Here is a 27,571-nt window from a genome sequence, read left to right as displayed (position 1 = left end):
AGGGCTTGGGTGCGAGGCTGACAGGAGGAGCATGGGGTGGGTAGGGTGGAGGTTTGATCTCTTTAGCCTTTAGGGTAGAATGTGCTGAAGGTCGATGGAGAGCTACGTGACTTTCCACTGTTTTCCTCCTCTCTGTCATGAATAGCCTGTGTTGTCTGAGGCCTCCTGAGCCCCAGCCGTTTCCACTTCTACGTGTTCCTCTGTGTAGACCACATCATTTCCCCAGTGTCTTCCTTTCTCATCTTTTGTGCGTGTTTGTATGTGCGGCTGTCTTCATTAATTCACAGATCTGCAGTTGCAGGCCCTACTTCACAATTATTCTCATCATCGTCAGTATTATAGGCTGCTGGTGAGGGTATCATCACTGCCACCAAAATAGCCTCAAGTCCTTACAGGCAGGTCACATGATGCTTACATTATCTCCAGAGGGTCACAGTGCTAGGTAGCTCAGTGCATGAGTGCTTCATTTCATAGCTTTGTATGTGAGTTCAGAGAATTCTTTACTACAACTCTAATACACACCTCAGACAAAGCTGTAGAAACATTTACAGATATTTAAATCATTATGTTCTGATTAATGGTGACCAAAAAAGTACTTATTTCCATCCATCCATCCTCTTCCGCTTATCCAATTCTGGTGATAAACTCTCAGAATAGGATAAGATTCCTACAGAAAACAGGTTCTGCAAGTTTGACTACTCCTGGAAAGTTTTTGAACTTTGTCAAATATTCAGGATTTGGATTGATCATAAGTGATATGATTCTTCATTTTTGCATTGTTTAAGTAGGTTAACAAGATATTACAGCATGTTCAAGCATGAACTGGATGAGTTATCAATTTTTATTGTTATGGTATGAACTGTGGAGACCCGTACAATTTAATTTTTATTTATTTATTTATTTATTTTGCAGTGTGTGCATTTTAAATCTGTAAAAGCATAAATGTCACGCGAAAACAGCAAAAGTCAAGCCCCGTAAGGGCTGGGCCGACTGCCTATAGATGGGTGGGGTGTAGGGGTTGTAGGAGGGTGCAGAGGGCAGGTAGGCTGCTCCTTCGTTACTACCATTTTTGTCCAAAGCCTTCCTCCTGACTCCAGGTCCCGCATACACACGCACACGCAGCGGGGGTGTGTACAGTGAGCATCGGTGGCGCTGGCAGCTGTTGGACGCACGTACACACCGCCAGGCACTGCGCTCCATCAGACAGACGCCCATGATGAGAGGCTGCTCCAGCAGGTCCAAGCTCTCGCAGAACCAGGACAGAGCGGGTAAGAGGCGTCCATTTAAACGCTGTTCGGATGCGTTCGTTCAGCACTTTAGATTGCGCTCCTTTAATAGACAGCGCAGCACGGCGAGGGGCAGGTCGGGCAGTCCTTAAAGACGTAAACAAGAGTCGATGTGCCTGTTGGCGTGCTGACGCTTTCACCTTTACCCTACATAACATCAGCTGGCGACAGTCTTTGTTTTTTTTAATAGTTGGCTGCCTTATTTGGAGCAGCAGCAGCTACACAGAGGATGAAGAGCCGAGCGGATGTTTTAGGGCTGCTGCTCTAATAATATCTTAAATAAACACTGTGACGGTTTGGTGTGTGTGTGTGCGTGTGCGTGTGTGCGCGTGCGTCAGATCTCCCGGGTTATTTCTGTGTTATCATCGGGGCTGTTATTGTTGGCATTTCCATACACTGATCCTGTCATGCTGTCGGAGCGGGGCTGATGGTTGGCGTTTTATGACTGTTTGTTGTGATTGTCCAGCTCACGCTTTCCTCCCTGTAACTACAGCCGGACGCTCGCGTCTTCTTAAACCTGACGGCTCTCCCCCTGCATGGCCAACGTCGACTTTACTACAAGGTGTAATGTTAACATACACTACTATATTGGGAGATGACTTGTCCAGTATGTTACAGGCTACAGGCAGTTAGCTGCAATCAGAGCCTGACAGCTGCTGGGAGGAGGAGCCGAGCTCTGCTCCGCTTCCTGATCGTGTTCTCATGTTGGGCTTTTAAGGCACGGCTGACAAATATGTGACTTACTTTATGGTAAGCGCATAACTGTCTGTGGAGTATTGTCTGTGGCTGTTTTCTCGTAGGCTGTGCACAGCTTTATGCAGGTGTTCTCATTTAATATTGCCTAACCGACTTTTACGCAGCTGATCGACAGTGTGCGTCACAGTTTGTGTCAAAACTTTGCAGGGCAGTATATTTACGTGACAACTGAAAATCTAAAAATAAGGCACGAGTTACTGTGCCATTTCTTTGTGGACCTGACGAACCTGACATATATACAGTCTACTATGCAGACAGGGAAATTGAGCGTGTAGGACCTATTTAATTAGAAATCCTCCATCACAACATATGTAGGTCACAGGCACTGTTGCTGCACCATCGCGACTGACTCTGAGCTTAGAAATCAGAATATCAGATAAAGCAAAAACACAAGAGCAAAATCCGAGAGTGTAAAGTGCACCTGGGCAGTGATGTCAGCCTTTAATCCAGTGCATCAGCTCTGTGTAAGTTCTGCCTTTGTAAAGCTTTCTGTGTTTAGTTTTTGTTCACACAGTGTCTGTGTGCTGGAGATCAATTTCTTTTTGTAATTTCTGTGCCCACTGCAGGGGTGTTGCACTTGACTGCATTACTTTGTTCAGCTGAGGTGGACACCATATTAATGGACAGATATAAAGGATTTGTACTAATTAATCTAAAAAATAAATTGTAAAAAATTTTAAATGTATTTTGAAGAGTTTTATTGAAAGTTTAATATACTGACAGATTGCAAACCTGGGTTGTTTCACATACAGAGGAGCGGTGGGGGGTAATACTGCCATCTCATGGACATTGTCGGGGAGAAAAATGCATGTGCATGTAGAAAAAGTTCATTCACCATGCAAAATGCTTGTTAAATCACTATGTGATTGACACACGGGGGACGTACTGGTTTGAGTCAAGTTTCTAAGCCATCGAGCTATGACGGTAAACCTGCATACACAGCAGAAGAACCTCAAAACAAAAAATAGCTAAATAGAGTTCAGATATTATTGTTATTGTTTGCACATTTTCTGTGGCTTTTTTTTTTTTTTTTTAGGGTGGTCTGCTTGTGAGTACGAGAATAGGTGAAGTAAGCTGAAATGCTGAGTCGAAACTCAAAGCAGTGGTGAGGTTTCTAATTCCACATAAAACACAGCGTCATCCTGTTGCTCCACACCTTCAGGAGTCAGGAGGTGGAGCAGAAACTAGTCTAACTCTGCTAATGCATGACATGACTGGGCCAGGCCTATTTACTGTTATTTTGAAGGTTAACATTACATGTTGAAAACTCATTTCTGTGAATCAGGAAAACTAAACCTATAATCAAGACTCAACCAACAATTACAGCGAGCCACTGTAGTCATGTAATGCAGTCTTTAGACAAAAACTAAAAAATGTGGTCTCCTAAAGATATTGCATACACACACACATTCCGCACACACTCACGCACACAGTGTTTTTTTTTTTGCTGATTAGACCCCTGCTCAGGTCAAAGGTTGGAAGAACTATGCTGAAAATGTGTTTGTGAGGTTACACAGTGATGAGAGGAACTGAAATGTGGCAACAAAAAAAAAAAGGTCTGTTTATTTCCATTTAAAGCAGGATTTTTAGTTTTGCTTTAATGTTTTTTTTTCATGGTCTTTATATAGAAGTTCAAGACCTTAAAAGAAGAAGAAGAAAGAAATCATGACTTTTACATACTTGATGTCTAGAAAGGTGCTCTTTCCTTATCAGTACTCCACTGAGATTCCACTTGAAATACAAACGTGGTTTTATGTGTTAAACCGTATTGTGGCGTCTCCAAATCATCATGCATGTGTGTAACTCCTTGTTATTTCTTTGTTGTATTAGATGTAGGTGTATGTATTTGCAGTCTAAAATAAGGGTTTGTAATTGCTGTATTTTCTGCACTGATTACTTATAAAATGTGTCCTGGTCATCATCTAAGTCTCATTTATAAAGAAAGACAACATGACTAAATAATCAACACACAAACACTTGACCTTTACAAACACACGCACAATATAACCTGGACCTCTGGGGTATGAATTTTCCAAACGCTACCTTGGATTCAAAAGTTCCAGCTAAGGAAGTGAAACTGGAAGTGCGGGTTAGATTGCCTTCCATATAAATAAAGGCAAACAAAATTTGTGCTGACAAGGCACGCTCATCTCAAGAAATACTGGTTGGTGTGAAGCATGCCTCAGTCACAATAGCTTTTACAGGACCTTTCACAAATTGTTATAAAGGTACCCAAAGCTTTTCTAAAGACCTGTGCATTTATTAGTCCACAATAAGGCAAACTCTGTAGAACTAAAGAACATTCAGGACTGATGCTGCACTCCTGAGGATTGGGTGTCCTGCAAAGTTCACATCGGGAGCACAACATACAATTCTGAAATAGGCAAAAAAAAAAAAAAAATGCATCTCAGAAACATTGCAGAAATCTCTATAGCTTTCTTAAAGCTTTGTTCATGTGTACATTTTAGGAAAAATGCTGAATAAGGGCCATATCTGAAGAAGCACACTTTGAAAGAAACAAATGTTTTAACCAATATTAAAATTAATGGAAGCCAAACATTGCAGTACCTAAGTTTGCAAAAGACCCCACTGATGTTCCACATCATTTTTGAGACACTGTGGACAGATGAAATGAGAGCAGAACTTGTGGAGCAATGCATGTGTCAAACTTCAGCCCAACAGTGAAGCATGGTGAGGGGGGTCATCATGTTTTGAGGCTGCTTTGCTATGTCTGGGCCTCTGTGCCAATTACTGGAGGAATAATGAATTTAAAACTGTATCAGTGTTTTACAGGAGAATGTTAAAGCAGCCCTCCATTATGTAAAGCTTAGGAGATGTTGGGTGGTGCAACAATGACCCAAAGCAAGAAAATCAATAATAGAATGATTGGAAAAAATAATGTCAGAGTCAACACTTAAACTCAAATGATATCATCTTGCATGGTCAAAGGAGGACTGTTAAAATCAAGACATCACAGAAATATACTGCTCAAAAAATTAAAGGAACACTTTTTAATCACAGTACAGCATCACGTCAGTTAAACCTCTGGGATATTGATCTGGTCAGTTAAGTAGCAGAGGGGGTTGTTAATCAGTTTCAGCTAGTTTGGTGTTAATGAAGTTAACAACAGGTGCACTAAAGGGGCAACAATGAGACAACCCCCAAAACAGGAATCGTTTTAAAGGTGGAGGCCACTGACATTTTTCCCTCCTTTTCTTTTCTGACTGTTTTTTTCACTAGTTTTGCATTTGGCCAGGGTCAGTGTCACTACTGGTGGCAAGAGGTGATACCTGGACCCTACAGAGGTTTCACAGGTAGTCCAACTCCTCCAGGATGGCACATCAATACGTGCCATTGCCAGAAGGTTTGCTGTATCCCAGCACAGTCTCAAAAGCATGAAGGAGATTCCAGGAGACAGGCAGTTAATCTAGGAGAGCTGGACAGGGCCGTAGAAGGTCCTTAACCCATCAGCAGGACCAGTATCTGCTGCTTTGTGGAAGGAGGAACAGGATCAGTTCTGCCAAAGCCCTACAAAATGACCTCCAGCAGACCACTGGTGTGAATGTCAGAGACATTCACACATCCTCTGGTGGGCCCTGTGCTCACTGCTCGGCACCAGAATTGGCAGGTCCACAACTGGCACATTGTGCTTTTCACAGATGAGAGCAGGTTCAGCCTGAGCACATGTGACAGACGTGAAAGGGTCTGGAGAAGCCATGGAGAATGTTATGCTCCCCCTACTAACATCGTTCAGCACAACCGGTTTGGTGCTGGGTCAGTGATGGTCTGGGGGGGGCATATCTATACACAGACCTCTACAGGCTAGGCAATGACACCCTGACTGCCATTAGGTATCAGGATGAAATCCTTGGACAAGATTTGTCAGACCCTACACTGGTGCAGTGGGTCCCAGGTTCCTCCTGGCGCATGACAATGCCCAGCCTCATGTGCAGAGAGTATGCAGGCTGTTCCCGGAGGATGAAGGAATTGATACCATTGACTGGCCCCCACACTTGCCTGACCTAAATTCAACAGAACACCTCTGGGGCGTTATGTTTCAGCCCATCTGACACTGACAAGTTTCACCTCAGACTGTCCAGGAGTAATGCCCTCTCCCAGATCTGGGAGGAGATCTGCCTGGACACCCTCCATCGTCTCATTAGGAGGGTGCCCCGATGTTGTCAGGCATGCATATAAATATCTGGGGGCCATGCAAACTACTGAGTACCATTTTGAGTTGCTGCAATGAAATTTCAGCAAAATGGACTAGCCTGCTGCATGTTTTTTTTTTTTTTTTTTTTTTTCAATTTAATTTTCTGGGTGTCTTTGAATTCAGCCCTCAGACGGTTGATAATTTTAATATCCATCAAAAGAAGGGGCAGCCTTTTGTTCCTAATGCATTACCCAGTCCAATTCAGTATAGATATCCAGTATGATTTTTCCCTATTGAGATCTGATGTGTTTTCAAAGTGTTGAGCAGTGTATTGTTGAGCTTAAAGCTGTTATGCAGATAGTAATAGTCCAAAAATTCACGGAATTGCTAGTTACGCAGCGACTGTGTTTTGTGGGTGCGCACAGCATATGTCACTAGCGGTAAATTGTTTTGCGCCTATGTTGTGGTCCTTACGGCCACCCGTCAGTTTTCAGTATCGGCAGATCAGGTCACGTGACAAGTGGCACTGAGCGAGAGAAAGAAAACGGTCGCGCGGTCTCCACCGCCTCACAACCGCGCGGATGAAACACCGGTCACCTTCAGAGCAGCATCACGGGAAGAGGCCCCGTGTTCCTGTTCCCGCTGCGGCTGCCTCAACCTCGGCGCAAGACGGAATGGAGGACAAAGCACCATCAATTCCGCGGGAACTCACACAAAACCCCCTGAAGAAGATTTGGATGCCGTATAAAAACGGCCTTCCTGAAAAACACATTTCTCAAAGGAAGGGTGCGTATGACGTGGCGACAATAGTCAGCTACACGAGGCATTAATGTACTGCTGTTATGTATAAACAGATATGCGTAATTGTTTTGCCGGCGCCTTGTTTGTGTGTCTGTCGAGGCTGCCAGCCCACCGTGAATAATGAACGCTGGGTCAGTACGCATTCATATGTGTGGCGGCTAACGTTACCGAGAGCGCAGTTCGCTGAGTCCAGATGTCTTTCTGTAGCTGCAGCCATTTGGCTCACACGCTTATGTAAGCATTCACATGATGCTCACTGCAGACGTAGGGTGCTCGCATCGAGGAGAAAGGACTGGTACGAGGGATGTCCCTCTCATTGTTACTTTGTACCAAGTCGAGCACCGGGTGTAAACAGGAATTGTATCCCGCAGTCATGTGCGTGATTGGCCGTGTGGATGTATTGCTGCGCTTAATCAGCGCGCACATTGGTCACTTCGCAGTATTGTCAGGGTCTGCTCATTCTGGCCTGAGTCAGAGAGGATTTTGGAATGAGCAAAGTTTAAAATCCCGGTGAAATGATGAGCATGTGGTGTAGTGGAGTGAGGCACGGAGCACAGGTTGGGTGACTGCTCTCTGACCCAGTCACCTGTGTGCGCTGTGGCTCAGTGTGGAAACGAGCTGCTGACTTTGTGTAGACGTCTTGTGCAGTAGAAGTGTTCTTTCACAACTCCCCAGACACATGTTGCAGCCGCTGTGACCTCTGTTATACTTCTGCCTCTCACAGAGACTTTATCAATATGAAAGATAACAGGAATACACACGCACGCACGCACATTCTGATAATGCCAATCTAGTGTTGAAATTACATCTTTATAAATTGTGTAATATGAAAGATAAAACATTGGCAGATTTTGAAACAGGTGGAGTCAATCTCTGCAGCTTTGAACATAAAGAAAATATACAGATATACTTTATTAATCCCAAAAGCCTGTTGTTGACAAACTTGACTGTTTTTACACTGATCTGTGACATATGTATTTCATGTGTATCATAAGTGATCAGACAGGACTGAAGCTTCTTTGGTCTGTTTCATTTCAGTATGTATGACCAACTGTCCCACCCTCATTGTTACTGTGGGCCTTCCAGCCAGAGGGAAGACCTACATCTCCAAGAAGCTGACGCGCTATCTCAACTGGATAGGAGTGCCCACCAGAGGTACTCGCCCCATGGGATTATCAGCTTCAGTGAACGGACTCTGTTAGACTTTAGTAAAACAAGCCACAAGAGCAGAAACATCAGTTAGGGGGAATTGAGGGCAATTCAAAGAAATTATTTTTGCCTCCATTTTTCTCCCTTTAGAGTTCAATGTTGGACAGTACAGAAGAGAGTTTGTAAAGATCTACAAGTCTTTTGAGTTCTTCCGTCCGGACAATGAGGAGGGGTTAAAGATCAGGAGGTGAGGGTGGTTTTGGCATCATGCTATCCTAACAGGTTATTTCATCACTAACCATATGATATTTATGGCTGATTATCTGTGATTGTTACAGACAGTGTGCTTCAGCAGCCTTGAACGATGTGCGACACTACCTCACAGAAGGAGGAGGCCAGGTTGCGGTGAGTCATATGTTAGTTGTTACACAGGCTGAGATGTTTCCTGCAGTTCAGATATGGGGTGCAGCCCTGAAAAAGCGTGCACCATTTGTGTGTTACTACAGGTCTTTGATGCAACAAACACTACCAGAGAAAGAAGGGACACCATCCTCCAGTTTGCCGAGCAGAATGGCTTTAAGGTAACCTGCTGGGTCACAGCTCAGAGTGAGGGTTCGGCTTCTGTTGACAGTCACGCTGAGCCTCTTCTCTCCCTCAGGTGTTCTTTGTGGAGTCTGTGTGTGAAGACCCCGATGTCATACAGGAGAACATAGTGGTGAGTGTCTGTTTGTTGGGACTATTCTGACTCATTAGGACATGACACGTCTGTCTTTGTAGGGCTCACTCCTCTACTGTTGCTCTGCTTTAGCAAGTGAAGCTGGGCAGCCCGGACTATACGAACTGCAACACAGAAGAAGCAGTGGAAGATTTCATGAAGAGGATTAAGTGTTATGAAAACTCATATGAGACGTTGGATGAGGTTCTGGACAGGTGAGGTGGAGGCTGGTGACGGTGCGATGTCCCAAGTGCAAAAATATGGGAGTAACCAGCTTAGAAGCACATTTTCTTATTATATTTATCTACGTTCTCTTCTCAGAGATCTTTCCTACATTAAAATCATGGACGTGGGTCAGCGGTATTTAGTGAATAGAGTGTTGGACCACATTCAGAGCCGGATTGTGTACTACCTCATGAACATCCACATCACACCCCGCTCGATCTATCTGTGCCGTCACGGGGAGAGCGAGCTAAACGTCAAGGGTCGTATTGGAGGAGACTCCGGCCTCACAACTAGAGGGAAGGAGGTACAGCATGTTTACAATCCAAGAAAAATGTCTTCTAAACCATTGGCCATCTTCCTCCTGACTGCCTGAGCTATTATAAAAAAAAAAAAAATCCTTTTCTCTTCTTTGCAGTTTGCTAAGAAGCTGAGCCAGTTCATCCAAGAGCAGAACATCAGCGACCTGAAGGTCTGGACTAGTCAGATGAAGAGAACCATCCAGACGGCTGAAGCCCTCAATGCGCCCTATGAGCAGTGGAAGGTCCTCAATGAGATTGATGCTGTAGGTAGTGCTCTCTTGGCTTCCAAGCACCAGCGTTGACTACCTTTTTGTGCTTCTCAATTGGAGTTTTAACCTGTGTGTGTGCATTTTAGGGGGTGTGTGAGGAGTTGATGTATGAGGAGATCCAGGAAAGCTACCCTCTGGAGTTTGCACTAAGAGACCAAGACAAATATCGCTATCGGTATCCAAAAGGAGAGGTCAGTGGCTGCTTTTTAACATGTTGAACACTGAAATAACATGCTTACAGACAGCCTCCATTTTGAATTTTGGAACTGGCTAATTCAGAGAGGATTTTCCTTTTGTGGATGTAATGAAGTGCTCTTTCCCTCCCTGATAGCCACAAGCACAATCTAACTTCATCCCGATGGCTTCTGGCAGCTGCTCTCTGCTAATGAGCCTCAGCAGCTCCTCAGACAGATTTGGCTAAAGACTAGATCACAGTAAACAAAGGCTTCAACATTAGTCTGCTTGTCTGTTTAAGCCTCTATGTGTGTGTTTGAGAGTGTGACAAATATATGTGTTCAGGTTGTTTACTGTGGACCTGAATGCCTGCTGGTCTGTTCTCACCTTTACTTCATTCCATTACCTCTCCATTAATCTGCAACAGGAAGATGGATATGGGCATTAGCTGGCTGCCCAGTCGGGCAGTGACGTCATTCTTTAGCAAATGATGTTAAAGCCACTGTTAGTCTAGACAACCTGTGTGGATTTTCCACTTGCTCAGATGTCGTCGTGTTTACCTGTGAGTTTATTACTCTGAGGCCTGCGTAAAGAATGTCAAGTGGAAGTTTAAATTTATACATTCACTTTTTTATATTGTTTTGGGGATAGCACTATGGTTTCCATGTGTGTGATTGATTGATTGATATTTATTTTTTTTGCCTTTTTCATTGTCTTGTGCGACTCAGTCCTATGAGGACCTGGTGCAGCGGTTGGAGCCGGTCATCATGGAGCTGGAGAGGCAGGAGAACGTGCTGGTCATCTGTCATCAAGCTGTCATGCGCTGCCTGTTGGCATACTTTCTGGATAAGACCGCAGGTCAGTCCTGGAACTTAAACCTCAAGGAGCCCGTGAGGTGTGAGATGAAAAATAATTTTAGGACACTTGATGAAGGATGAAGGTCATAACAATCCCACATGTTGCAAATGTAATAAAGTATTTTGACCTTGTTCTGAATAAGGTCGTGCACTGACGTGGTTCAATTCATTTCAGTTTTATTTATGTAGTGCCAAATCACAACAGTCACCTCAAGGTGCTTTATAATGTAAGGCAAGGACCCTACAATAAATGCAGAGAAAACCCAACAGTTAAAATGACTCTGCCTCCCATTCTACTCTTAAGTATCCTAGGAACCACAAGCCAGCAGTCTGAGAACGAAGTTCTCTGTTGGGGTGATACATACTATGAGGTCTTTAAGATAAGATGAGGCCTGATTATTCAAGACCTTGTATGTGAGAAGAAGAATTTTAAATTCTATTCTGGATGAGTGAGTGGAAAGCTCTGACATACATTTTTAGAGCGATCAGATGGAGACGTGTGTGTGTGTGGCCGACTGACCTCATTTCTGTTTTGGAGACCAGATTACTGTCACAAAAATAGATTTGTCTTTTATTTCATTAATTCTGCCCTTTCAGAATTCTTCACTATGTCAGTATCTCCCACTCACACTGAACTGTAGGAATATTAATAACTGCCCTAGTGTATTTGGCGACTCTTTTTTTTTTTTTTTTTTTTTTTTTTCTTTCAACCTTCCAAAAGAACATCATCCACGATCGGGTTATTGGTGGATAATCCCCCTCGCTCTTGAAAGTTCAGTTGACGTTAACCAGATATCCCCAGCTCTCTCTGCTGTGCGTTTCCCTACTGGCAAAGCGCCCGGGTTGCTCTTGCTCCTCAATATCATTCAGCTGCCTCTCCAGTGGAGTCCATCTGCATGAAAAGAAAGTGGAGCGAGCTGATGATATTAATCTATTCTTTATTCATCATAAAGTGCTTGCAGAGGAGCACCTTGTGAATCGTAAGGAAGTGTGCATGTGCCTACTTTAACATGCCACATGCATGAGTACCTGTTCCCACCACAAAACACTGTATATATTTATATAGAGCTTTACATGTTACCAGGTATGCAGCACACAGTAAGGTAGGATCTTCCTGCTTGTTCTGGTGCTTTAATGAACTGATCTTTCCATACAGAGGAGCTGCCGTATCTGAAGTGCCCGCTGCACACGGTGCTGAAGCTGACGCCGGTGGCCTACGGTAGGCCCGCTCTCCTGTTATTGAGCATCGTGCAAACTAAATATACATCTGCTGCCACCTAAACTAATCCCACAAACCCTCTTTCTGCACGCTTAGGCTGTAAAGTGGAGTCCATCAGCCTAAACGTGGACGCGGTGAACACACACAGAGAAAGGCCGGCGGTGGGTATAATGACACACACAGACACACACATCCACACATTAAGCAGACACACCGCACAGCCTGCTTTTATGCAGGTAAGAGGGCTCACAGTGCTGCTGTTGGAATATTTCTGTATTCTGATTGCTGTGTTTTCATAATCGGTGCAGAGCAGGTTCTTGTGGCAGATCAAGTGTTGATTACAGATTAACAGAAACAATGACTAACTGCTTCTCACATTCTTCCTCACGCCCTTAAGGTAAATATTCCTCTGATCTGAGCGGACTATTTTAGCTTTTTTTAAAAAAATTTTTTAAAGACAGCTTGATTCTGAACAGTGATAAATAAGAAATATTACAACACTGAATCTATATGCTCTGCATGAATTATGTGATATGATAGAGGCCTCAGATTTTTTTTTTCTTTTAATTTTGCACTAGATTAGCAAAAATATAAATATATGCATACAGCAGTTTCATTTCTTCTTGACTCGCACTGCTAGCACACAGCTGAACAACACACATATGGTTTCTCCCTGTGAAAATCATATTTAAAACCTAAGCTTGATACATTGTTCCAAGTCTTTGACCTGGTTTGTGCGCAGTGGATTTCATGTCTCCCTTGTGTTTTGATTCCTCCTCCTCTTTGTCTGTTTTTTCTTCCTTATCAAACAGAACGTAGAAGTGTCGCGGATGTCAGAGGAAGCTTTGCTAACAGTGCCATCTCACCAATGAGGCAGTACCCTCCCCTCCCAACACCCCCACCCCATGATCCCCCCCCCCCCCCCTTCCTCCTTTTAGCCTTCATTAACCACACAGAACCCTTCAGACGCACAAAGTACCTTGAGAAAAATCCCTGACCGAGTCTCTTTCCACTCTTCATGTCTTCTGTTCTTCTTTCACTTGTATTATAAGACGTGATGATGGTGGTAATTGACTGGAATCCAGTTTGTACTTTTTCATTTATTAATCCTGTCACGGATCTTGTGACGTGTGCACATTCTTCTGTTTTTGGAGAATGAATTTAAAAAAAAGAGACAAAAAGAAGATGAAAGTGTTTTTGAACTGATGCTGTACTCCCGGCTGTGAAACAGCGACACTCCAGCACCTTTGCAAGATGCAATCAGTGAATACATGTTGTTCATTTTCTTCTGTCTGTTGAACTGATTTTTAACAACTTGAACATTTAATAGTATGCCATCACTTTATATTTTTGTCGGTAGGAGTGGGGAAACTCTAAGCTTAGCACAAAACCAAGTTGTGCAGTTTCTCTATATTTGCACATAAACATAAACTGTGTTTTAGTTTAATATGTCTTAACACTGTCTAATGAAGACCCTGGAAGAATGAAATTACTCATCTCTTGTTAAACAATGTGAAGGTTGTCACACTGTTTTTCTTACCACTGATCAGAATTAAGAGGAAGCTATTTCTGTTTACTGTTTTTAAATAAACTACACTCCAGTTCATGTACCTTTACCACACTCTTCCTGTGCTTCATTTTAGAAAGCTGCTTCACTGTTTGATATTAATGAGTTAGTAAAAACATAAAATGGGTGTAGAACGCTGACCTGGATGTTTCTTACTGATACCAAATGGAGGTCAAAGGTCGGCGTTTCCTTCATATCTCCTCTGTGCACAGATGAAATGCCCTCATTCTGCTGTGCAAACCGGAGACTTGGAGAGTTTCCCGTTCATTCATATGCAAAGACTCCACTGGGGTGAATAAAAAAACAGCCAAACAAAACGCTCACTTGTGCCGTTCACAGGCTCTTCGTTTAAAAGTAAATGAAACAAGGAAGGAAATAAGTCACATTTAACGTGAGGGCAAAGTAGTAACAAATGCTTTGTGTTACAGTGTAAGCAGTTATTGGGTGCACTGTAGCTTAATCTTATGCACTGCTGCAAAGGTTGGAAATGAACGTTGGTCTCAGAGAAGCATGCAGCGACCAACTTCCAGACACCAGTTATTTGGCAGTCTGCTCACACTAGCGACTGTCATGGTGATGTGGCTCTCTAGATGGTGCCCGGGTGAAAAGCTTGTGTGTGCCAGTGGATGCTCAGCTCATGTAGAAATCCCAACAGCAGCAGCCAACCACATTCACAGCCACTGACAGGGGAAAAAAAAAAAATTAGGCTTTTTTTTCACCCCAGTAAAAGAAGAGTCATTGCTTTGGTGTTTCCCAATCAAAGTGGATGTAATGTTCATGTGTATATGTGCTCAGGACACTGACGCTGCTGCCTTCCTTCTTCCAGAACGTGAATGTCCATCGTACCTCTGAAGACGCCCTGCAGACGGTCCCTCCTCATCTCTGATAACTTGTGCTGGCTGGAACCCAGTGACACTGAAGTTGGATCTTTTCCCCTTCCTTGGGTTTTCTTACCTTTCCAATGTGCATAACCTTCTCACACTGGTGACCATCTGGTTAATGTGTCTCCTTCACCACCAGCACCACACACACACACACCTTTCCCTGTGACCCCTTATTGAAGCGTTTTTGAGGCACTCACCAGAACACACGAGCGTCCGGGCCTCAGGGTTCACATTTGGAAGCGGGGTACTCGGCATAGTCGGTCCAGATTATTTATGAATCAAACTATTGTCTTGCACAGCGGGGAGTTAAACACTTGGCTCACGCAGCAGATTCCTGCCTGCTTGTTACTGTACTCAGTGTGGTTGCATTGTGTTGATTTTGCACAGCAGTAGCACTAACACTGAAAGTTACTGTGAGATGTCTTGGAAGTATTAATCCTGTGATTTATTTATTTTTTTTCCCTGCTACACATTTGATATGCAACAGCAATGTGCAATCATTGTCGGATGTGACGCCGTCATCAGTGATCATGTGCAATTTGTAGGCTGCAAACCTGCTCAGAAAACGGCTTGCTATTTTAATAGTGCTGATTCAGTGATAGATTAAAGGACTGAGTCTTTTTTTTTTTTTTTTATGGTAAACAAATAACCATTTCATTTTTTTTATGGCTGGGTGGTGTAATAGCTTTCTTGAGCTATGTGATGTAGAATATCTTCTTGTATAGCGTCAGCTGAAACACATGTTTTATGTAAATGATGATTCCATATACGGGGCTTCAGTGAAATCACAGCACGTGCTTTCATCACTTGTTTGTGTGAAGAACACATCACAATATTAGAAATGCAAAAAAAAAACAAAAAAAAAACCCAGCCCCACAATATTAACTTAAAGTTGTTGGTGTTGATATGGGTCACAATTTCAAAATGTACATCCCAGCTCCACTATAATAAAGATGTTATTTTTTTAAGCCCACCTGTCTGATGTGTCCTCTGACTTCAGGTTTTTGTGACGGGTCTGCAGTATTGGTTCATGTTGCAGTTATTTCTTGATAATGTGATTTGGTTTATGAAGAGGCATGAAAACTTGTCAGTTACATTTTGACATTTTTCAGAATCTTTTTCTGTGTGACCAGCTGTCTAACACTCAAATGGTATTTGGTTTGCTGTCAGTCAGCCAGCAAATATTCACATTTTGGAAGCTTTATAGCATTTTCATTCAAAAAAACTAACAAATCGGTTTTTCTACCAAATTAGGTGGCATTTATCAATATGGTTTTTGTTTGTAATTACTATTTCTGTAGGCCTTTTTAACAATTAGTGATACCGAGTGTACTACTTAATGATCGGGAGGTTTAGTTAGCCACGGTGGCCGGAGCAGCTGCACCCTGTTTCTAGAGCACGTGGAGGATGTTGAAATGCTGTATCGCAACTGTGCTTTTGGTGGATTAATTCAGAATGTGCCAACTGATGGTGCTGGTAAAGGAAGACTTCAGAAAGCAGCTTTGTTTCTGTTCCATTGGAAGCTGTCTCAATACAGAACTGTGCAAAAGTCTTGTATCATCCCCCCCATTTCTTTATACTTTGCTTCCAAGGAGTCAGACTTGTAATGTTTTTTTTTAATTTAGAGGTCGATTATCTCGTCAATAGTTTTACATCCTCACTGCGTATAACTTTGGATACTGTGGCTCCTCTGAAAAGGAAAGCTTCAAATCAGAAGTGCCTGACTCCGTGGTATAATTCACAAACGCACAGCTTAAAGCAGATAACCCGAAAGCTGGAGAGGGAATGGCGTCTAACTAAATTAGAAGATGCTCATTTAGCCTGGAAAAAGAGTTTGTTGCTCTATAAAAAAGCCCTCCGTAAAGCTAGGACATCTTACTATTCATCATTAATTGAAGAAAATAAGAACAACCCCAGGTTTGTTTTCAGCACTGTAGCCAGGCTGACAAAGAGTCAGAGCTCTGTAGAGCCGAGTATTCCTTTCACTTTAACTAGTAGTGACTTCATGGATTTCTTTACAAATAAAATTTTAGACATTAGAGAAAAAATTATTCATAACCACCTCAAAGATTATTCTTCATGTTCGGCTGCTTTCAGCACTGCTGGTATTTGTTTTGACTCTTTTGCTCCAGTTGATCTTTCTGAGTTAACTTCAATAGTTACTTCCTCCAAACCAGCAACATGTTTATTAGATCCCATTCCTACTAGACTGTTCAAAGAAGTCTTTCCAATTATTGATGCTTCAATCTTAAAAATGATCAATCTGTCTTTATTAGTTGGCTATGTACCACAGACCTTCAAGGTGGCTGTAATTAAACCTCTGCTTAAAAAGCCATCACTTGACCCAGCTGTCTTAGCTAATTATAGGCCAATCTCCAACCTTCCTTTTCTCTCAAAGATTCTTGAAAGAGTAGTTGTAAAACAGCTAACTGATCATCTGCAGAGGAACGGTTTATTTGAAGAGTTTCAGTCAGGTTTCAGAATTCATCACAGTACAGAAACAGCATTAGTGAAGGTTACAAATGATCTTCTTAGAGCCTCTGACAGTGGACTCATCTCTGTTCTTGTCCTGTTGGACCTCAGTGCAGCTTTTGATACTGTTGACCATAACATTTTATTACAGAGATTAGAGCTTGCTATAGGTATTAAAGGTACTGCACTGCAGTGGTTTGAATCATATTTATCTCATAGACTCCAATTTATTCATGTAAATGGGGAGTCTTCTTCACACACTAAGGTTAATTATGGAGTTCCACAGGGTTCTGTGCTAGGACCAATTTTATTTACATTATACATGCTTCCCTTAGGCAGTATTATTAGAAAGCACTGCATCAATTTTCATTGTTACGCAGATGATACTCAGCTTTACCTATCAATGAAGCCAGATGACACACATCAATTAGTTAAACTGCAGGAATGTCTTAAAGATATTAAGGCCTGGATGACCTCTAATTTCCTGCTTCTAAATTCAGATAAAACTGAAATTCTTGTTCTCGGCCCCACAAATCTTAGAAACATGGTGTCTAACCAGATACTTACTCTGGATGGCATTACTTTGGCCTCCAGTAACACTGTGAGAAATCTTGGAGTCATTTTTGACCAGGATATGTCCTTCAATGCACATATTAAACAAATATGTAGGACCGCTTTTTTGCATTTGCGCAATATTTCTAAAATTAGAAACATCCTTTCTCAGAGTGATGCTGAAAAGCTCATTCATGCATTTATTACTTCTAGGGTGGACTATTGTAATTCATTATTATCAGGCTGTCCTAAAAGCTCCCTGAAAAGCCTTCAGCTGATCCAAAATGCTGCAGCTAGAGTACTGACAGGGACTAGAAAGAGAGAGCATATTTCTCCCATATTGGCTTCTCTTCATTGGCTCCCTGTTAAATCTAGAATAGAATTTAAAATTCTTCTCCTCACATACAAGGTCTTGAATAATCAGGCACCATCTTATCTCAAAGACCTCATAGTACCATATCACCCCAACAGAGTACTTCGCTCTCAGACTGCTGGCTTACTTGTGGTTCCTAGGATACTTAAGAGTAGAATGGGAGGCAGAGCCTTCAGCTTTCAGGCGCCTCTTCTGTGGAACCAGCTTCCAGCTTGGATTCGGGAGACAGACACCCTTTCTATTTTTAAGATTAGGCTTAAAACTTTCCTTTATGATGAAGCTTATAGTTAGGACTGGATCAGGTGACCCTGAACCATCCCTTAGTTATGCTGCTATAGGCCTAGTCTGCTGGGGGGGTTCACATAATGCACTGTTTCTTCTCATTCACCTTATTTACTTTGTTTATACTCCACTCTGCATTTAATCATTAATTGATATTAATCTCTGGGTCTCTTCCACAGCATGTCTTTTCTCTCCCCTCAGCCCAACCGGTTGCAGCAGATGACTGCCCCTCCCTGAGCCTGGTTCTGCTGGAGGTTTCTTCCTGTTAAAAGGGAGTTTTTCCTTTCCACTGTCGCCAAGTGCTGCTCATAGGGGGTCGTTTTGACTGTTGGGTTTTCTCTGTATTATTGTAGGGTCTTTACCCACAATACAAAGCGCCTTGAGGCGACAGTTTGTTGTGATTTGGCGCTATATAAATAAAATTGAATTGAATTGAATTGAATAGTTCTCCAGGCTTTCTGAAGGTCTTTCAGTTTTTTTCCTTTGGACATCGGCCGGTTTTTCACTCATTTTCAGTCCAGTCTTTGTACCTCATCATTTTAAGAGGAATGCTTGTTTTGATGAAGACACTAAACACTGATCTATGAATCATTCAAGCATAAAAAGGCACCAAACTCAAGCGGTGAACCAGTGTTGTGGCCACACATAAGAGACTACTTACTAGAGAACCAGTTTTAAATTGAATCTTTAGGCACTTTGTCACTAGCAGCCTGTTGCAAAAAAAAGTAATTTCTTCCCATTTCTTTAGCTGAATCTAAAGAAGATAACACAATTTGACAGGCATAAAATATTTTATGCACCAACGAGGTGATTCCTAAAGTGCTATCAGCCAAAAAAACTGACATCTTGGCATGGATTGTACTGGACAAGTGGAGGACAAAAAAAAAAGCATAATTGAAGCAGTGTGGGATCATCTTGACAGAGAACAGAACAAATTGCAGCCAACATCCAAAGAAGAGCTTTGAATGACCTCCAAGAAGCCTGGAGAGCGATTCCCGAAGACTACTTAAAGAAAAGAAAGCTGCCTCAGAGTTCGGGCTGTGTTGAAGAATAAAGATGGTCTCACTAAATAGACTTTCAAGCTCTGTTTCTGCTTTATACAATGTATTTCCATGTGTTTGCATGTTTCAATAAATTGCTGCACGTATTCCACATTTTCCCAGCAAAAGGGAAATGAGAGGTGGCTCAAGACTTTTGCACAGTACTGTACAGCCAAACATGACGTGTGAAGTTAGAAATTTATGATAAGCTGGAGTGAAATTGCTTACAAATCTATCCTGCCATTGTAACATTAATTAGGCTGTGCTGCGTATTCCTCCTCCAAGGACTTGTGAACCAGGATGGAGACACAGAAGCTTCCTCACCTCATCTCACGGCAGTACCAACCTCCGCGAGTCACAGCTTTTGTGCGGGGTGTTTGTGTGTAGCAAATACAGCTGCTCAAATAGAAGTGGATTTAAAAAATATATATATTTAAGGTTTTTCTGAAAACGCCACTTTCATCTCAGTGCACTCTTGATTTGAGTGAGTGATTTAGATGAAGTCGTAAAACACCATCAGATAAAAACGATTCACACCCTGCCTGCACTTCCCCTTCCTCGCAGCACAAACGACACACAGCAGATACACATAAGGCAAAAATGTGGTCAAAGTGGCGACTAAGATCAACTTCCTCTGAAACAGAGTAAATCAATTTATAGGAACAGCACAGTGAAAAGGAGAGCTTTCACACACCAACAGGTATAAACAACTGAGTTTTATTATCTTTTCATATTTTCTTGCATGAATGATGGTAGTTTCTTTACAGTGAGCTCTTTCTGTGTGTGTGTGTGTGTGTGTGTGTGACTCAATGCCACTCTTCCACAAACACGTATGTCCTGAACAGAGAAATTTTGGAGACAAATTTAAAATGACAGTGACAGACACATACAGACTCACACAGACAAAATACAAAACCCTGGTCATTTTATTTGGAACAGCACAGTCTCAGTGCTCCTGTACTCATGGCTACCAACTTGATTAATACTTTAAGGACCCGCCTTTGTTTGGGGATTTGTTCTAAGTGGCTGAAAATGAAACTGTAAATATTTCATTATATACAGTTGTTGATATTCATAAGTACAGGAACACACTTGGGTGTAAAGGGAATCAAAGCCAGATTGGTCACGTTTCTCTCCTCTCCTCTGGGGTTTGTTGCTTACTCCTTTAATTCTCCACTCCTGTGCTGAGTGGCACTTGGAGCATTCCCAGTGTGGCATTTAACAAAGGACGACACTTCCATCAGAACTGTAAAGAAGACGAGATCAAATTAACACGACGCAATATTAAAACTGGAGCCACTATGGAAGAGAACAAGTTACTCACATTCTTGAGGAATTCTTCAGCAACAATACGGGCTCTGGCGTTAACAGAAAGTTTCATCTCACTGATCTCCTTGTCGATCTCCTCCATGAAGTGGATGACAAAGTCCACCAACTTGTGTTTGTACATCTGCTCCGTGTGGAAGTTGGTGATCAAGAAGCTAATATCATATCCCTGAAATGAGAGTGCAAGGGAGAGAAAAGAGGAAGAAAAAAAAAAAAAAGCACAATTTGTTGAATTGTAATTATTGAGATATTCATTGTCATCTTCTTCTTCTTTCAGCTGCTCCCTCTAGAGGTCACCACAGCAGATCATCTGCCTCCATCTCACCCTGTCCCTAGCATCCTCCTCTGTTGCACTATCCCTCTGCATGTCCTCCTTCACTACATCCACAAATCTTCAATGTTCAGGTATTTATTGTCTGCACGATGCATGCATGAAGAACTTCATTACTCATTTAAAAAGCTCACGCACTTCCTCGTTTTCTATTTTTATTCTTCCTCTGATACTGTTCATAAGCCCTGACTTCTCTTTCGTCGCCTCCTTTTACGTTATTCTACACCAGATTACCCCACACTATCCCTTACCTCTACTGGTTTCCTCCTCAGAATGAAGAAGTTCTCTGCTCTCATCATCATGAAGCGCATGAACTTGTGGCAAAGGATCTTCTCGATCTCATCAGCCTGCAGTCAGTTTTTAGAGAGTATTAGAATATTCTGAAAACTCAGAACCAAAAAAAACAAAACAGTTAGAACCATGTTAAGTTTTATTGACCTGCTTGACAGCAATGCTGACTCTGACAGAGTTGATGGATCCCTCGATGAGAACCTTTTCCTTGTCATTACGGCTGATCACCACCGGCTGAAGCAGCAGCTCCTTGCTGCTCCTGTAACAACAAAAGCAGCCCTACTAAACACAGTGAAACTCAGTGTTATCCTTGAGACCCCGCAACACTGAATGGGGAAGACACCTGTGAACAGGCGGAGGCAAGTCCTTGCAGTCCAACTTTAAAGCCTTGCCCTTGCTTGCAGTCATTTTTCTTCCCTCCTAGATTTTCTTATGCAAGTTTGCACATGATTAAACTTGTCTGCCAGCAGCTGATGATAACACACACATCGTAAGGGCAGGAGAAACATGAGGAAACACGGGGGGTGGGGGGGACACTCAACTGAGTACTGTGTTGCTAAACATACCTGACCTCCACCTCTGGCTTGTTGTGGCGCTCCACCACCTGAGAGGAGAAGTTCTCCAGACAGAGGGCTGCCTGCAAGGTTGCCCTCACAGCGTTTAAGTAGGGGCGAAGAGTCGCTGTCTGAGGAGAAAAGTGATAAAGGTCAATACCTGGGAGGGTCGCTGCCGATAAAGTATTATTATTTAGATCAGGATACATGCAATGAGATCCTTCCAGTTTAATAAAGGTGAATCAACCAGCAGGGTCCGCCCTTTAAGCATAAAAATGTTCTGTGTGCAAGTCTCATTAACCTGCATGTATTTTGTCACCTTTTCACCTGAATGTAAAATAATTATCTGTCATCTTAGGCAAAATCAACAAGCATCAAACTAATGCTGTGTAACTGTATGTAGATCTTTCTAGGAAATGAATGCAGGAGGGGATGTGATGCTTTGCAGCTCATCTAAATTATTTACTATGTTTATGCCAGCAATATACGCTGCTTTCCCACCGTTTAAGAACAAAGCTTTGGGGGAGCTACCAATCACAGTAACGAGCAGAAAAAGAAACGAGAAGAAAAGCCAGCTCAGCTCAGTCACTCTGCTTTCTGCAAACCGTATCAAGGATGCCCGTCCTCTCATTTTGCTGCAGCCGACCAGAAACCACGTCTAAAAGGAACACACAGCTAGCTAGCTAATCTTAACTTGAACGTCGCCGTGGTTAGTTGGGGTAAACAGCTAAATAATAAAATATAAAGATAAGTGTTGCGCTGTAGACTTACCATTTTTGAGCTGTAAAAGACGGAAGTTCCTCAGCCACGCCTGGCACGACTCTTCCGTAAATCCTACATAGTCGAGAAAACCTAGGGTGCGTTTGTTTTGATGTAACCCTTAGTCAGATGAAGAGTTTTTCCGCCTTACAACGTAAATGCTACCGTTCGCGTTTATTTCTCCGCCCAGGTGGAGTGTGTTTTGAGTAAAACGAGTACACCATCGGGTGTTCCTATTCCGCACTGTGAGGAGGGGACATACTATTCAATTTTTCAATTCGGCCGCTGTCTGACGAGTTGGTTTGACCTTTTGTGAGAGGCTTTTGAGTTAAATGTCAATTAATAATATTAAAGGACACATAACACGCCGTCTAACTCCGGCAACAAACAATTTGTTTATTAGACAGAACCCAGACACAAAATGGTTTGTTCCGGTGATACCATTGTAGTAGAGGACCCCCACGGGCTCTATGTATTCAGTTCATCAAGTTTTTTGTTTGCTTTTACGATTTAAAATGCTAAGCCGGATTTTGTGACATTTAATTATTATTATAATTTCGTTCTTAAAATCGTTATAATGCATAAAATTGAATAATAAATAATTTTCACACACCCCTCCTAACCACAATGATTTCAACCATTATGGACGCCATTCACTGAAGGTAACTAGCGCTGCTCTTAAACATGGTAAACATTATAATTTGTGCATCATGTCTGTTTCCTGTTGGCTTAAAATACTCCAATTTAAAGAGTCTGCGCGAAAATCATGAATACAAAAGTGACTCTTGTTAGAATTTAAACGTAATCTCCAGCGTTTCGGGCCCAGCGAGCCTGCGCTCTTTAAAGCAGACCTGACTGTGCGTGCGGCCGTACGTACGTGTTTGTGTGTGATAGTCTAATCATCTAATCGTCTAATGACCACGATGTTTATTGTCTTGTGTCAGTAAACTCACTGCCAGGTCTTTGCTACAAAACATCATGAGTGAGCTGAAGGACTGCCCCCCACTGAAATACTACGACTTTAAGCCCGTTGAGCATGTCAAGGTATGTCCCCGCTACACTGCTGTGCTGGGCCGCTCAGAGGATGATGGCATTGGTATTGAAGAACTGGATACCCTGCAGCTGGAGCTGGAGACACTGCTGTCCTCAGCTAGCCGCCGCCTCCGAGCATTGGAAGAGCAGAGACAGGTAGGAGCAAGCTAAGGTTTTCATCCCTAATCAGCTATATGCAACTGAGATTGTGTATTAAAGATACAGAATTCAAAAATACTACTGGTTACTTTGCTTCGGTTATTTTTTTTCGTCCATTCATCTTAGATCCTCACAGACTGGCAAGACAAGAAGGGAGATAAGCGCTTTCTGAAGCTGGGAAAAGAGCCAGACCCTGCTGCCTCATCTCGCCACAAACCAAAGAAGCAGAAATTGGATGGCAAAGGAGGTCATGGGCCAGGCCCAGGTCCCGGCAGACCCAAATCAAAAAACCTGCAGCCAAAAGTACAAGAGTATGAATTTACAGACGACCCACAAGACATTCCCCGCACTCCAAAGAATGATGCTCCCAACAGGTCAGCAACAGCTCACAAATAATATCTGTTTAGATTAATTAGCTTTTTGGTGATAATGTTTCTTTTTTTTTTAAGTTTTTAAAAACTATGTTTTTCAACTCATTAGTAAGTCATTCTCAGACATGCACTTTAGGGAGTAAAACTCACTTTGTTCTTGTATTTGTAATATTTTTGTTTTCAGATTCTGGGCATCAGTGGAGCCATATTGTGCAGATATAACAAATGAAGAAATACGATTGTTAGAAGAGCTTCTGAAACCACCAGAGGATGAAGCGGACTACTTCAAGGTATGACATAAAACGCTAGGTACGTGATAAGTTTAAGACTGTTAAAAAAATATATATATATATATACATATATATATATATATATATATATATATATATATATATATATATATATATATATATATTGAGATTTGTTGCTGATTTGTGCTGACTGTAGATTCCAGCATTGGGGAAACACTACTCTCAGCGGTGGGCTCAAGAGGATCTTCTGGAGGAGCAGAGGGAAGGAGCACGAGCCAACGACAAGAAGAAGAGCCTCATGGGAGGGCCGCTGTCTGAACTGGATGCAAAAGGTGAGTGGAAAGATGACAGACTGCACCTAAATATGACTGTGCATGAACCAGTTTGCTGTTGGTCTTGTACAATCGTAAATCCACCTTAACACTCACCTTTATCTTCGCCTACTGTAGATGTGGACTCGCTGCTGAAAAAGTCAGACTCCCAACATGAATCTCCAGAAGACGGCTGTCCCTTTGGTCCTCTCACGCAGCGTCTGCTGCAGGCTCTTGTAGAGGTCAGACTCATTATTTTGTGACCCAACTTTTACTAACTGATAAGTCTTCCAATAATGCATCATGGCGTGCAAAAATACAAATGAAATACAAATACATTAGCATGGTTTCTTTCAGGAGAACATTATATCCCCCATGGAGGATTCTCCTATACCAGACATTTCAGGAAAGGATGCTAACGATGGTGCTGGGACTTCACCTCGGAGCCAAGGAAAAGCTTTTAGGTATAGTGTTTGCAGCATCACATACATGTTATCAGAGGAACCAATATAAATACAGAACCTCCTGCAATAGCATCCATTTTTAAACTCAAACCACAGAGCTCAGGAACCTCAGGATAAAAAAACCCATGGTCTGCCTGTTTTAGGCTATTTTGGCACACAAAACATACAAACATACATGTTTATTTCTATCATATTTAAAGACATCCAATGCTTGTAGAATTAAGGTAAGAAACATTTTAAATGTATATTTCCTAGACTGATGGGGTATTGTTGTCACCCCGCTGGGCGTGTGGCCAACTTTCAACATGATCACTCAAGAACTATGAGACCTACGATGTTCAAATTTACACCACAGAAAGTGACAGTGGCGGTAAATTTAAACCAGTCTTTATGGTTTATTTTGTTTCATTTCTTATTCCTGGTTCTTACTTAGCCTTTTGCTTTTGAATTGATATGGTGAATAAAGTCATTGAGGCTCATTTACACCCCATTAGGATCTACTGAGACCTGTAATTATGTGTTCTAGAACTAAAATTATGTGTTCAGGAGGCCGGGGGTATTTTTGGTTCTTGTTGTGGTGTTGTGTATGTATCAGGTAGCATCGACCTGATCTACATATATTCTTTGCCCTCTTTAGCGTTCCTCATACACGTTCCTTAGAGGCGCGAATCAAAGAGGAGCTGGTAGCCCAGGGGCTGCTGGACTCTGAGGAGCGACCTGGACCAGGAGGAGACTCTGAGGATGAGGTGCTTGCAGAGCTGCAGAAGAGACAAGCAGAACTCAAAGCTTTGAGTGCTCACAACCGAGGCCGAAAGCAGGAGCTGCTCCGGTGAGCAAGTGGTTGTATTTGCCACCTAAGTGCAACTGTATGTCTGTCAAAGATCTTAGATAAGCTGGTCGCGTGAAAGTCTTGATTTGCTGTTTTGTCGCAGGTTGGCGAAAGAAGAGATGCGCAAGCAGGAGTTAAGGCAGAGAGTCAGGGTGGCTGACAACGAAGTGATGGAGGCATTTCGGCGAATCATGGCAGCCAGGCAGAAAAAACGTACCCCAACAAAGAAGGAGAAAGATCAGGCCTGGAAAGTGCTGAAAGAGCGGGAAAGCATCCTCAAATTATTGGATGGATAGAGGAAAAATTGGAAGAAGCATCTTCAAGTTAACACACAGCTGCAACAGCAGTCAGCTAAGTTGCATCAGTAGCCCCTTTCAGGCAGGCCCTGTCTATTAATCTGACAGCATCTGGACGCCTCGGCTTCATGATAGAATACGCACTGCGCTCACTTTTGGGAATTGGAAATAGTCAAAATGCATCAAAGAAAAATAGTTCATTCTTACTGCAAAGTAGAAATGAAGGTGGTATAAAATGTTATGTAGCTGTTATTGCATGGTATTCTCGAGTCTGGTGGGCTGAGCGACTCACAAAGATGCATTGCATAGTCATCCTCTTTATGTTAACGCTGCAGCAAACAGTCACACTTTTGCTACTCAGCCTGACCTTGTTACGCTGCTGCTGCAGTCCAGGGTCCTCACTGACACATGAAACCACACATTCAGATTCCAGCGTATAAATGGAGAGGAGTGCACGTCTGAAAGGGGCCGGTGATGTAAGAGACCGTTTACTGCAGCTCTGCATGATTTGAGTAGAGACGTTTGCATCATAGTGTTTTTTTTTTTGTTTTTTTTTATGTGATGTACAGCAAAGTGCTCATCAGCTCAGTAACATTCAGTACGCATCATTGACTTTTATACCTCTGTTTGAAATGTTTTCTTTGTCGGCTCATTTTTTATGTTTTTTTTTATTTTAAATTTTGTCTATCATTGTAATGTTGTGTAAAGAATGCATCAGTACCATTTAAGGACAGTTTTTGTATGTGTACAAAACAAAAAACAGACAGTAAGTTGCAGTGTGTGCAGCAACATCTCTTCCTTCAGTGCTAACAATGACTCCACCGGGGGGGGGGGGGGACATGGACCATTGCTGCTTATTAAAATAATAAACACTGTCAGATCTGTTTATTAGTTGTGTTGCTCTCTTTATGTCCTAATTGTTTGCGAGCTGGTTCTGTGTTGGCTGGCAGATGTTTTCAAGCCAGACTGACTTTGATCACTAATGATGCACTAATAGTGCGAGCTTCTGCTTAGAGAATACTGAGAATACTCAGCAGTCGCATTACATGATGCATTATGGTTGAAGAGGTGGTCACATCCATCATAAAGAAGGCTTGAAATTTGCTTCAAAGGTCAAATGAAGAGATTTTCCCCACATGCCCCCAGTGGGCAGCAGAATACTGTGCAGTCATATTGTTCCAGCAATAGCAGTAATTAAGAGGCAACTCACAGACTTTTTTTTTTGTTATTACTAGGACACATTGCCAGTCTAGATTTCCTGCAGCCTGGGTGGAAGGATTTCCTTTTTTGTTTCTTGGAGCACATTTCAAGTAAAAAGTAGTTCACTTTTCCAATAACTGGGTGCTGAAGCGCCACTAGATGGCAGTCTGTGCCTTCTGATGTACATACAAATCTAGTATCCTGTGGTCAAATTAACTGACACACTGTGTGTGTCATTGCATATCTCCATTTTTCGCTTAAAGATCCTCACAGATCTTGATTTGGGAATAAAGTCAGAGTGTGGTTTAGTGTGCAGCCGTGTAT

The 27,571-nt window shown here is 42.4% G+C and overlaps 3 protein-coding genes across 6 annotated transcripts; 2 read left to right on the top strand and 1 right to left on the bottom strand.

Annotated features, from left to right (window-relative positions):
• The first annotated feature begins 1,097 nt into the window (after window positions 1-1,097).
• Window positions 1,098-15,327, top strand: LOC115780083 (6-phosphofructo-2-kinase/fructose-2,6-bisphosphatase 4-like). Of its 4 annotated transcripts, none has more exons than XM_030729054.1 (14): window positions 1,098-1,268; window positions 8,035-8,151; window positions 8,296-8,392; window positions 8,484-8,550; window positions 8,652-8,726; window positions 8,804-8,860; window positions 8,954-9,075; window positions 9,182-9,389; window positions 9,501-9,647; window positions 9,740-9,844; window positions 10,556-10,685; window positions 11,841-11,903; window positions 12,000-12,064; window positions 14,297-15,327. In XM_030729054.1, exons 1-14 carry the CDS (start codon window positions 1,214-1,216, stop codon window positions 14,354-14,356), a joined length of 1,368 nt encoding a protein of 455 aa, XP_030584914.1. In that variant the 5' UTR covers window positions 1,098-1,213; the 3' UTR covers window positions 14,357-15,327. The 4 variants fall into 4 exon arrangements, with proteins under 4 accessions (XP_030584914.1, XP_030584913.1, XP_030584912.1 ...); XM_030729053.1 differs by lacking the exon at window positions 14,297-15,327 and adding an exon at window positions 12,716-12,823; XM_030729052.1 differs by lacking the exon at window positions 1,098-1,268 and adding an exon at window positions 6,654-6,981.
• A 4,447-nt stretch (window positions 15,328-19,774) lies between these two features.
• On the bottom strand, window positions 19,775-22,499 carry arpc4l (actin related protein 2/3 complex, subunit 4, like). The gene is made up of 6 exons (XM_030729204.1): window positions 22,347-22,499; window positions 21,588-21,706; window positions 21,169-21,280; window positions 20,982-21,077; window positions 20,398-20,568; window positions 19,775-20,319 (listed from the first exon to the last, which is right to left on the bottom strand). Exons 1-6 carry the CDS (start codon window positions 22,347-22,349, stop codon window positions 20,314-20,316), a joined length of 507 nt encoding a protein of 168 aa, XP_030585064.1. The 5' UTR covers window positions 22,350-22,499; the 3' UTR covers window positions 19,775-20,313.
• Window positions 22,500-22,842: 343 nt separating this feature from the next.
• On the top strand, window positions 22,843-26,922 carry tada3l (transcriptional adaptor 3 (NGG1 homolog, yeast)-like). Its single transcript, XM_030729203.1, has 9 exons — window positions 22,843-22,996; window positions 23,279-23,522; window positions 23,652-23,899; window positions 24,081-24,186; window positions 24,344-24,479; window positions 24,597-24,700; window positions 24,816-24,922; window positions 25,560-25,751; window positions 25,855-26,922. Exons 2-9 carry the CDS (start codon window positions 23,313-23,315, stop codon window positions 26,045-26,047), a joined length of 1,296 nt encoding a protein of 431 aa, XP_030585063.1. The 5' UTR covers window positions 22,843-22,996; window positions 23,279-23,312; the 3' UTR covers window positions 26,048-26,922.
• Window positions 26,923-27,571: the final 649 nt, after the last annotated feature.

This window comes from Archocentrus centrarchus, chromosome 5, assembly GCF_007364275.1.
Source record: "Archocentrus centrarchus isolate MPI-CPG fArcCen1 chromosome 5, fArcCen1, whole genome shotgun sequence".
Classification (NCBI taxonomy): domain Eukaryota; kingdom Metazoa; phylum Chordata; class Actinopteri; order Cichliformes; family Cichlidae; genus Archocentrus; species Archocentrus centrarchus.
This window is presented reverse-complemented; position numbering and strand designations above follow the sequence as displayed.